The 12333-nt window shown below is 46.5% G+C and overlaps 1 protein-coding gene across 3 annotated transcripts in view; it reads left to right on the top strand.

Annotated features, from left to right (window-relative positions):
- Positions 1–816: 816 nt before the first annotated feature.
- Positions 817–12333, top strand: part of USP32 (ubiquitin specific peptidase 32) — a 162619-nt gene continuing 151102 nt past the window's right edge. For all 3 annotated transcript variants that reach the window (XM_063296595.1, XM_063296601.1, XM_063296607.1), the window contains exon 1: positions 817–1071. In XM_063296595.1, the coding sequence (XP_063152665.1) occupies positions 1014–1071 (58 nt within the window). In that variant the 5' untranslated portion in view covers positions 817–1013. The remainder of the gene's footprint in view (positions 1072–12333) is intronic.

Here is a 12333-nt window from a genome sequence, read left to right on the forward strand (position 1 = left end):
CTGCCTGTTCCTTTTCTTTTGATGGTTGAGCCTAAAAGGCAGAAGCCTTCCACCACTTCAGCATCTTCATTGTCAGTTCTAAGGCTGATTGCTGTGCCTGTTGTCATTAGTCTGAACTTTTTTATATTTAATTTTAATCCCATTTTTTCACTGTGCTCTTTGACATTTATTATTAGAGCAAGCAGATCCTTTGCATTTTGGGTCCTAAAAGGCGGAAGCAATCTACCACTCCAAGATCTTCATTGTCAGTTCTAAATATGTTATATTAAATATAATATTATATTCAGGGATAATAATACGCATGTATAGATCCCATAAACCCAAACATCTCTCTCACACACATTAATATCACTGTGTTGATGTGCCGATATAATTTGACACGGGCCTATTTAGCATATTTATTTCTCAAATGCTCCGGGAATCTTCCGAGGAAAATCTCCAGTCTTATACCGCAACGTCACAGAAATTTGAAAAGGAAGGGGGAAAAGACTTTCATCAGCCATGCTTAAAAGCAATTAAAACAACAATTAAAAGCATTTATTATTATAATATATTAAAAAAAAAACCAGAAAAGCAAAGTAACTTCAAATCTGAAAAGAACATTGGGTCCCGCTGCGAGCGCACCAACGCGCACGCGCACATCCCCGCCCCGTGGCGGCGCCATCGGCCCACCCCGACATCGCGCTGTCAACCGCGCACCGGAAGTGAGGGCTGCAGAGCAATTCCCGTTCTCCGGCTCGGGAGCAAGTGACGCCCCGGGGGGCGGAGCCGAGTTTTGAAAGAAGAGGAGGGGTCAGTTAATTGGCGACGTCACGTGATTCGGAATGGAGGTGGCGGCGGCGGCGGCAGCTGAGGCGAACATCGTCCTCAGGAGCCGGCGGGGGTGGCGCTGCTGTTGCGGCGGCGGCTGCTAGTCCAGGCGAAACGGCGGCCGCGACGGCGGCAGCCGCCTGAGGCGAGCGACTGTTGCGGGGGACGGGCGGCGGCGTCCGCCATGGACTGAGGAGGACGCGATGGGCAACAAGGAGTCGCGCATCGGCTTCCTCACCTACGACGAGGCCCTGCGGAGGGGTGAGTGGAGGGCGGGGCGCTGGGGAGGCGGGTATGCAAATGAGCTCTTGGAGCGCCGGGATTGGCTCCGGGGGCGGGCATACTAATGAAATATGTAAATGAAGGGGAGAGACAGGGGGCGCCGGGTTGGCAGGGTGCAGTGACCTCTCCTTGTGGGAGGGGGTATGTTAATGAGGCATGCGAAGAAGGGGCGGAGCTTTGGGGAGGGGAGGGGCTGCTTCTCGCCCTCTAGTGCTGGAGTACAGCTCCCATCATCCATAGCCAGCCTGGCTAGTTGGGGCCCTGCAACATGGCAGACTGGCAGCTGGGGCGATGGGAGGTGGAGGCTTAGCCTCTCTGGAGGGCAACAGGTGGGGGGGTGGCTGTGGAGCAACGGAGATGGGGGGTTGCTGGGGGGTGACCTGGGGGGTGACCTGGGGGCAGCCCTGGGGAAGGACTCAGCATGGGCCAAGGCAGCATTGCTGGAGAGGGGGAGACTGGCCGGAGAGCCTGGGGTCACTTGATGTGGAATAGTGAGGGGGCTGGGGTAATGGATGTTGGGAGGAAGGGGGTGGCCATCCCTGCTGGGCAAGAAGGGATGTTCTGGGTGGGGGTGGACAGATAATGCCTGTTTGGTTGCTGGCGTCTGTTAAAGTACAGTATTTACAGAACAGTGCACAACACTCCTTAGGACAGTGTTTCTCAACCTTGGCCACTTTAAGACCGGTGGACTTCAAGGCCCAGAATTCCCCAGCCAGCTTGCTGGCTGAGGAATTCTGGGCCTTGAAGTCCACCGGTCTTAAAGTGGCCAAGGTTGAGAAACACTGCCTTAGGATGTAACTTCAAAAGTTGTCTGTTGGAACCAGCTGTACAGTGACCAGGATTAAGTTATCATGATGGTGTGCCTGTTGAGGGGTTGGACATGTGGGAGTGACTATAGATGTTGATTAGGTCTTGGAATGAAGCCGGCTTTGCTTAAAAGAGAATATGGTCAATGAGATCTTGGGGAATGGAGGGCTTCATGCTCAGAAGGGTGTTGAGATGATATACTGATGGATCGCCAGATACTTGAAAGGGCTAGATATTCATAGAAATGTTAATAACTATTATTTTATGTGCTTGGTGTGGTGGAGAGTGTAGAACAGACCTTGCTGTGATTACTGTCATCTGCTGTATGGTAAGGTCCCTTGGAAGAAAATCTCTTTAATCTGGTGTTTTGTTGTTTGTTTCATTGATGGTTATTACAGTAGTATTATTGGTTGCTTGCTATAGTGTTATTAGCTCCTGTGGAAGAGTGGGAGGTCATACCTAATAAAAAGCATTTAAAAGCACACACATATTTCACATGCCTTATAATAGGCCATTGTAAGACCTGCATAATGCTAAGAACCAGTTGCTCATTATTCTTGTTTCTCCTTCTCTATTTGTTTTCCTTTTGTGTCATCCCCTTTTATGCCTGAGGGCACAGACTGTCTCCTTTTGTTTATCTCTTAGCCCCTCTGGGAGCCTTTTTCCACCCTGGGGACAGAAGCACTTTCAGTACATCAGTCAAAGTGGTGCTGTGATAGAAGGATGACTTGAACATCCGATCTGTGGATGTTCATGAGGCTGCAGGCCTGACGGTGGTGTGGTGATCCGGAGGTTCTTGAGATGATGCTGGGTCTGGGAAATGGCAGCTGAGCCTGGGAAATGGCAGCTGAGCCTGGAGATGAGGCATTGGGCAACCATTGGATTGCCTTCAGGGCCTGGGTCAGAGGAAGAGACCAGCTACTGCCTTTAAAAGTGTTCAAGGGCGACATATGCTTAGAATTGGGGGAGTTGTGGATTTCATTAAGGGTGCCCATGCCAAATAATTCCAGTCCTGGGGAAATGATGAGGCTGCAGGCTGAGTGGACCGGCTCCCAGGTGACATTGTGGGCTGCTGAGGAGAAGAAACACTGGCTCCCTGTTGGCCCTGGTGGGTGGATTCTGTATGATTCCAGGATGGAGTGTTTCAGCTTGACAGCCATAGCAGTTACTATGCAGCTTGAGCTGAACAGGCCAGTGTTGCTGTGGGGGAGCCGGAGGCTGCGGTGGGCATTGTGTCAAGAGCAGAAGCCCAACCTGAATCTCACTGATGGGGATGGAGTTCCAGGCCTGGCAGGTAGGTGGGGCGAAAGTGGGTGAAATTGTGGGATGTATGATGGGGAAGGTGGCAGCTAGCTTCCAAATTGAACAGAGGCAGCTGCTTGTGAGCTGAGGGATGAATGGAAGAATGATAGACTCCTTAGGGGGGGAAACCAACACTGTTTCATATGGACAGGAGCTGGAAGGGGCAGCCTGGAAGAGCTCGCAGAGGGGCTGGATGGAGCTTGCCGTAACACAGCTCAGGGAGAATGAGGACTGGGGTTCAAGCAACATGGGAGTCACCTGGTGCCCCGGCATGTGGGGACTGAACGGCAGTTGGCTTCAGTCCTCTGGGCATTCTTTGGTACTTGTCCATCCATCATCAGTCTTGGCTAGAACACCCGTTTTCTCTTGGTCTCTCTTATATTCTTGCCTCCTTTCTTTTGATTAAGTCTCTTTTTTGTGGTGGGGCGTGGGTATTAGATGAGCTGTGATGTAAGGGATGGACAGTGAACTCAGTTCCTGATAATGCAGGACACTCTCTTCTCCATTTCGTTGCAAGCCTTTTATCCACTGGTTTGTTTTGTTCCTGCAACATGACCACAATATGACACATGATCCATCGCAGGCCTTATAGAGGCTCCTCTTTGCTCATAAATGTCTAGGTCCTTGGGTCCAGTCCTTTTGTGGTGCAGGGCTCCCAATTAAAGCACCCAGATGGATGGCTGTCTAGCCTCTGCAGGTACACATCCAGTGAAGGGGAGCCTGCCACCTCCCAGGGTCAGTAGTTCCACTGTCAAACTGCCTCCCCCCCACTAATAAATTGGAATCTGACTTTCTGTAACTTATTCCTGACCTGCTGACCTGCATTCTGGAATTAAGCAAATCTTGGGCTGCTTCTGTGTGATATCTTTGTAGGAATTTGACGAGGGCTATCCTATCCCTTCGCAGTTTTCTCTTCTCAAGGCTAAGTATACCCGCTGCCTTCAATCTCTCTTTGTTGAACTAGTCCCTGGTATCCTTGTTGACCTTTGTTGAACCTGCTCCAGTTTCTCTGAACCCTTCTTACAGTTTAGTGCCAAGAAGTGGGCACAATATTTTAAATGATGTTTAATGAACACAAATTGGAACGATTGCTTCCTGTAATTTAAGACACTATATTTCTCTGGAGTTTGCAATTTTTGTTTTTGCAGCCACATCATGCTGCTGACTCATACCCAGTTTGTAATCAACTGATATTCCAAGATCATTTCACAAGTACTATTGCCAAGCAGGTATCCCCCATCCTCTAGCTTTGCATTTGATTTTTGTTTTTTTCTATCCTTTTTCTGGGTTTTCTGTGTTATATGAAGCCATGCTGGTTTTTTCTGCTGTCTCTCATTTTTTAAGTAATTGAAAGCGTTCTTGTATGATATGAACTGCACTCCCCTGCCTGTTGCTTTCTCAGTGCCTTGCATGGGTATATCATACTGGCTTGCTCCTGTATCTGGGGTTGAGCTGTCTGCCTAGGACCTTGGGATGTGACGACAAGAAACAACTGCTGTGTTAGTAACGTCAGGTTGTATTTGAATCTATTCTGGCCCTTTCCAAAATCATGTTTGATTTTGGGAATTGTAATCTTAGTACATCTGGAAGATCCCAAGTTTGAAAAAGCTAGCAGAATACATAGGGAAGCATGGTATTTAATTGAAATAGAGCTTGCAATGGTTTGAATCATTATTGTGGTTGCTAATTGCTTCCAAGTTTTTCTTCCCAAGAATAAATAAATGGCTGTGCCAGATCTGAGCAACATTCCTCAGTGAATAGTTGTCGCAACTAAAAGTTTGGAGTTAGTTCGACAACTATTCATTGAGGAATGTTGAAATCTAGTCCATTTCCATTGTGAAGCTTAACTTTTGTTTCTTTAAGAGGAACAGAGATGTCATAATGTTAACTGGCATAGGGTTTAAAGGAAAGATTATACCAGGAGGTGATTGTTCAGAGGAAAGGAAAAGGAAGGAAAAAAGATCAAAATACTTAATTTTCTCAGCCTTGTAAACAGCTGGTCTCCTGGGGCGAGTAAGACCAATTTCTAGGCAACCAAACAGCAAAGCCTTTCAGATGTTGATGTGCTTTTCTTTATAGAACACAAGTGTCCCTTGGATATGCCTGAGATCAACTTATTCTTTGCGTAGATTAGTACCTTTTGTCGTGTTGTTTCCAAAACCAGATTTCATTGTTTAAAACTGGGAATTATGAGTATGGATGGATATATATGTATGCGTGTGTCTGTGGAGTCTGTGTATCTGTGTGTGTGTGTGTGTCTGTGTGTAAATGATTAGAAGTCAATGGTGTGTGTGTTTCCACCCATTCAGGTTTTGGCTGCTACAAGTATTGCTGTCCGCATTCATTCCTCAACTATGTGGGCTGTGTCTGCAGCCTAACCCTCTCTCTTTAATCGTCCTTTTCAAAGAGGGTTTCTTTTTTTTCCTGAATTGTTGTTCTCAGGAAAGACCAGTAAGTCGCCTTCTACAAATAGAAGGCTGGCCAAACAACGTGCCTGCTTGCTTAGCCAGTAAATCATTCTTTGGGTACAAAAACAGTGCAGTGATCAAAACATTCACTTCTGCTGTGTTGCGTTCTGCTCTTTAGGCAGGAGCAGACGGCAGCAGGTCTCCGTTGCACCAAAACAAACCTCATGTTCATACGCTAATAGAAACCACCTACCTCTGGGCCAAGACTTATTTTGGGGAGCTTTCTCTTTTTAGAATAGCCCATTTATCAAAAATCAAATTTTAATGGCTCTTGGTAGAGGCTTCCTGGGTTACTGGTCACAAGTGAGAATCTCAGCTTGTGAAAGCAAATAGTCTTTCCTTCTAGGTAATTTCATTTATTTGTTCATTTTAGCAAGGTCCTGCTTGGTTATGCAAAAAACTACGCGATGGAATGCAGTTAATTCAACAGGTGATTCGTGAAAATGATCTCTGCATACCAGATGCAGAATTCAACTGCAAATAGTAAAAACTACTAAAGGCAGAGGAGGCTGCGTTAATTGGAAGTCGGGCATCCTCAAAGACCACCCGGACAATTTGCATCTTGTCCAGATGTCTACAGACTTTCATGGGAAGATTATCCTTTGAAGGGGGCACCATCCCTGAAAAGGCCCTGCTTCTCGTAAGCAACATAAGACTTGAATGGCAGGTAGAGAGAGACTATATTGTTAAAGGCCAGTTTTAAAATCAGAATGGTCCTTCAACCACACCAAAGCACAATATTGGTACGTGTGGCCAGCAGGCTAGTGCATGTTTGTGTAGACCAGTGTTCTTAACCACAGTAACTTTGAGATGTGTGGACTTCAACTGCCAGAATCCCCCAGCCAGCCATGCTGGCTGGGGGATTCTGGGAGTTGAAGTCCACACAACTTAAAGTAGCTGAGGTTCAGAAACACCACTGTAGACTAATGCTACTGTTTTGCAAGCCAGTATAGTGGTCTCAGCTGCCACAGCTCTTATAATGGCATGTGTGAAAGTAGAATGTGGCTTGGCTGGCTAGTTGGTTGCTGTTGGTGGTTGGCACCAAACCACACCAGTCTCTTGAATGGTCTGGCCTGCAAGAGGGCTTGGAAGAGGGACAGGGCCATTGGTTACTTTTTGCGGGCTATGGAATAGGTAAGAAAAGGTAGGCCTGAAAAGGTGGTTTTCATGGAACAGGAAGGTGCCTTTTTATTTTGCCAGCTCCTGATCAGCTCATAAATTCAGATTAAAACATTACTGAACAAGGCTGTGAATACTGCTTAAAAACAGGACTTCCAGAAGAGGAGGGTGTATTGAATATGGTCTGCAGCTTGTCAGAAGGCTGGATGTGTCAACCCTGCGTGGATTTGTAAATGCTTTCAGAAAATAATACTGTGCAGTAACTTATGGTAACATGCAGCAGAAGCATGCATTTGTTCCTCTTTGGCTCTGTTTGCAAAGATACCGTTTCCTTTGAGTCAAGTTTGAGTTTTGGTGATTTCATGAAAACGTCCATCTTGTTTTCTTGGCCTGATTTAAAAAAACTTTTTTTTTACTGTTTTAACTTTGCAGTTTAACGTATAGCTTGGGATCTTCTGGTGGTCTCCCATGAACGTACTTATCAGGTCTGACCATGCTTAGTGTTCTGAGATCTGTCAAAGTTGGCTAGGTGCCGCCAAACTCTCGGGCACGTGGAAGGAAGTCCCACTGAATGTATTGGGATTTAATTCTTGGCTAGATGATAACCAGAGTTAGATGGACCACAAACAAGGAGTATTCTGTAATGGCTCTTTTTCAGCTTGGTTGAAGTATCAAGTGGAGTGCCACAGGGCTCTTTCTTGGGTCCTATGCTGCCTCAACATTTTTATCAATGATTTGGATGAGGGAGTTGAGATGACACAATAATTTGAATAAGAGAAGTTTGCAGATGACACAAAACTGGGAGGGGTAACTAATTCTTTAGATGAAAGTAATTCAGAAAGATCTGGACAATTGTAAGTGAAATGAATATGGTGGAATTTAACAGAGAGAAATGATGTACAGTTCTGAATCGGGGTAGGAAAAAAATTAAAGCATGAATATAAGATGGGGGGAGGACCTGGCTTGATAGAGATTGGTGTCCTTGTCGATCACAAGTGCAGCTGCTAAAAAGTCAAATGCCAATTTGGGGTACATTAGAAGGAGCACAGAGTCCAGCCCATGAGAAGTAATTGTTGTCTATTCCGCCCTGCCCTGGTCAACCAGTTCTGGGTACCACAGCTCCAAAAGGACAGTGATAAATTGCCGCCAATTCAAAGGAGGCTATCAAGATGGTGAAGGGTCTGGAAACTGAGCCCTATGAGGAAAAGTCAAAGGATCTGAGTAAGTTTAGCTTGCAGAAGAGACAATAGAGGAAAGACTTCTTGGCAGTGGTTTAAATATCTGAAGGGTTGTCATGTGGTGTTGAGAGTAAGAAGGTAACCTTGATGGAGCTGCGCAGAAGCTGTGTTGCCTTGATAAAAGGAACTGGAGCATTTTTTAAGTTCAGAATGGCCAGATAACCAGAAATGGCTCTGACAGACACCTCCCTAATTCACTGAGTATAAGAAGGGGGAGGAGGTCCAGCACAATCATGCTTGCAAGGTTCTGTTATTATAGCCAATCTCAATAAAAGTAGTTTTAGCCTTCCTGTGGAGTTGATTTCATGATCTGGTCTACCTGGTGGGGCTGACACTTAGGGATGGACTTATCCTCTCTTTCCCCAGAGGACAGGGGCAGAACCAATGAGTTAAAACCAAAAGGAAGGTCCTGGCTAGACATCAGGAGGCTATAGAAGCTGGTATAACAGGCTGCCCTATGAAGTGTTGAGTTCTTCTTTAGATGTTCGATAGGCATCTATCAGAAATGTTCTGGTGGATCCTGCACTGAGCAAGGGGTTGGACTAGATGATGTCTATGCTCCCTTCCAACCCTGTGATTCCAGGGCTCTAACGTTGTTGAGCAGTCTGAATAAATAGACATATTTAAAATCACGTTGTATTTCTTCTCCAGGGAAACTAAGGGCAGACGTGCTTAGGTCAGCCCAGAGGCGTACCTGGTTTAGTATTCTGTTCCACGGCAGCCAACCAGATGCCTCGGAGAAGCTCACAATCAGGACACGAGCAAAACGAGCACCATCTGACTTGTGCACCCAGTTACAAGGGGCAACATTCTGTTTCTTCCTGCTGTAATAAATGGAGTCTGGAAACGTGCCAGCCAATAGGCGATGCTGACGTATAGGTTTAGATGTTCACTGTGCCTTTCAGTACAAATTCTCAGAGCAATACTTCAGTGCACAAAACCAAAGACATCTAGAAGAGAAGCAGTCTCGTTTGTGTGGATGGAGCTGGCTGAGGTGTTTTTTGGAGTGAACCTGCACATTGTATAAGCACTGGTCCCCAATATCAGTGCTCATCTGGTATTAGCCTTCATCTGTGATGTCCAGTACAGGTGAGCTCTCTTGCAGACCTTGGCTCATCTGTCCAAAAGAGAACTGACAGCGTCTTACTTCTTTTCTACCATATCAAGGGAAATTTAAGGGTTTAGTCCTTGTCCTCTTTTTATAAGGGAGTTTTTTGCATGGAGGATACTTCTAATGACTGACTGTTGTGGCTCTTGGGACCCCTTTCCTAAAAATCTAAGGAAGCATAAATGTACATGAATTGACTGGTGCTAGTTACTGCTCTAGCATTTCACCCGCAGCCAGTAACTTCTTTATTTCTTGCCAAGGAACAGTAATATGGTAAATTTCCATGCCTTTTCCTTTATAAGAGTTCTCTTATTTTGACTGCCAGAAGTCAGATTGATTCAGTGGCATTACGTATATAATAAGTAAGGTAGTCCTTGTTTAGCAACCACAATTGGGACTGGCAACTTGGTTGTTAAGCAAAGCGGTCCCTAAGTGAAACCGTGACTGTGCTTATGATCTTCCTTCAGCTTTCCTTGGCTTGACAGACCTGCAAAGGTCATAAATGCCGGAATTGGTCATAAAGTTACTTTTTCATCACTGGTCACTAAATGTGGCAGTCACTAAACGAGGACTACCTATAATAGTATTAGTGGTCTGGGCTGCTCAGTAACTCTACAATACTGACAATGCCAGTTCAAAGCTCTTAGATCTTGCCACTGGAAAAGGGCAGATAATAGTTGGGCAGAATACATGTCATCAGAATAAGGCTTTGTGGCCTTTTGGTTTTGAAGAAAAAGAAAATGGAGAGTCCATTAAAATTTTTATCCACAATCGAGGACCATTTTTATTATTGATTGATTAGATTTATATTCTGCCTTTTCTTAGGCACTCAGAGTGGCATTCATATATTCTTTCCATCAATTTTATCTTCCCTGCAACGACTCTGTAAGGCAAGTGAACCTCAGAGATAAGGCCGGCACCAAAGCCATGAAGGGTGTTCCCACTTGAACCTGGAGCTCCCTGATCCTAGTCTTATGTATGTATGTATTTATCAATCACATTTGTATAGTCGCCCATCTCACATAGTGACTCTGGGCTGCATACATAATAAAATACATAAGAGTAAAATACGGCCAACAGAACCATAATTTAAATTAAAAACGACAAAGTAAAAAACAAAATGGCGGCCATCACAGAGCGAGTGCATCACTTAATGATCACATAACCCTCCAGCAGGCTCCCTTCTGCCATGGGATCCCCAAGTTTGTTGACAAAACCATGTTTTGAGGGCCTTCCGGAAGGCCAACAGGGTTGGGGCCAGCCTTACCTTGGGAGGGGGGATGATGTTGCACAGGGCAGGAGCTGCGGCAAAAAAGGCTTTCCTTCTAGAACCTGCCAGACGAAACTCCCTGGCTGATGGGACCAGTAGGACTAATAGCATAACCATTTACAGCCAGGGCATGTTGCGAGTGAGTTGTTAAATTAGGACTGGGGAAACCCAGGTTTACGTCCAACCTTAGCCATGGAGTCCCCTTGGGTTACTTTGATTAAGTCACTGTGTTTCAGCCACAGGGTTGTTTTGGGAGTAAAAGGAAGGGTAGTTCCCTTGTAAGCTGTGCTACACTCCAGGGGGAAAGGCAGGATATAAATCTAATAAAGAAATGCACTGACGTACTTACTGTTGGGAAAGTTCTGATGATTGGAGAGAGTTATTGAATAGTAACATATGTGAAAGAACAAGCTGCGTTTGATTTCATTTTCTCTCTCGACCCTGCGGTTTTGAATCATTTGCACCTCAGGTGTGACCGTCTTGACAGACGCTTGTAATTTTTTTCTGCTATGAGAAGGCTGGGCCTAAACGAGTTCTTTCCTCCTCAGATCTTTGACGACAAGCCAGAGAGTAAACGTTGGGAGAGCAATGTGCCTTCCTGTGGTTTCTATGTTCTTTTTCATTTTGCAGGCGAGTGGACACTGTGTTGGTTCTGTACTTGACTGAGCTAGCTAAGCTGCTCTCCGTGGTCTTCTAGAAATGTCACACTTGTTCAAATATTAATAACTTGGGCTATTCCATTAGCAGCCGAAGCCTATGCAGTTGCACAGTATTCACATTTCTAAAGGTTATTTTTCTGACTTTCTTGCTACCAAGTTGTTTGCTTGCTCTCTAGTTTAAGCAGAGCCTCGTTTTGCCTGCAAGGGGCCGTTGGCTGCGCAGCCCGTTTGCCCTGAATTCCAGGTGGACACGTGTCTTCTGCTTCTCGCCTGTGGAAATAAGCACGGACCTGCCACTCATCGCACATTCAAAGTTAGCAGCTTCAGGAAAGGGACACTGCAGGAAGACCAGCATCTTTTCCCCCACTGAATAGGTCTTGGCCCCCATCACATAAAGACAAAATATTATGCCAGTGGTTAATCACCATTGAGGTAGTAGTTGGCTGCTTTCATCAGAGTTTCAGATTATTTTTACTGGAGCAATAATTATTGAAGCAATATGTCTGCTCCTTGTCAGGGGCCCTTCAACTCCCCCCGCCTATCTTCCCCCCATCTCTGCCTTTTGGCTGCCCTGCACTTCATCACTTACCCCTGCTGCCTCCCACCACCCCTGCTACCCCCAGCTGGCCTTCGCCGTCTTCTTCCTGCTGTTGGCCCAGGATCCAGGCTCTGGGTGAGGATGCAGCCCTGGGATGTGCGTGGTGAGCACGGCAGGGCCGTGGAGCCTCGTCTGCCGAAGGCAGCTGGCCAGGCCAGGCCAGGCCAGGAAATTGCCCCTGGAGAAGGGTCTGCGGACGCTTCAGGCATGCACTCTGCAGCTCAGATTGGAAGCTGCTGGCCATTCGTGAGGCTTTGCAGGAGGAAGGCTGGGCTGAGAGCGAGCAGAGGCTGGTTTTCCAGGAGCGCATTCGACGCAAGCTGCAGAGTGTGTGCTGCACCTCTGGGAAGCCCACGTTCCTCTGCTTCCTCCTATTCTGCTGCCATCCTGAGTGGCACGTCCCATAGAGCCTCCACCTTCATCCAGGGAGCTGCTGCCGGTTCTCCTGCCTGGCCCAGCTAAGGAGAGCGCCTCGCCTTGCCATCTTACTGCCTCCTCCCTGACCGGGCCTGGCAAGCCCCCTTTGGCAGACAGAGGTTCTGTTATGAGCACTGATGGCGAGCAGGAGGGGGCCTCTATCCAGGGTGGAAAACGCATGCGTAGTACTGAGGAATTAAGCAGCCATTCAAAGAGACACAGATCAGACCCGCCTTAACTTTTGGGGTTTATCTG

This window comes from Candoia aspera, chromosome 1, assembly GCF_035149785.1.
Source record: "Candoia aspera isolate rCanAsp1 chromosome 1, rCanAsp1.hap2, whole genome shotgun sequence".
NCBI classification, from domain to species: Eukaryota; Metazoa; Chordata; class Lepidosauria; order Squamata; family Boidae; genus Candoia; species Candoia aspera.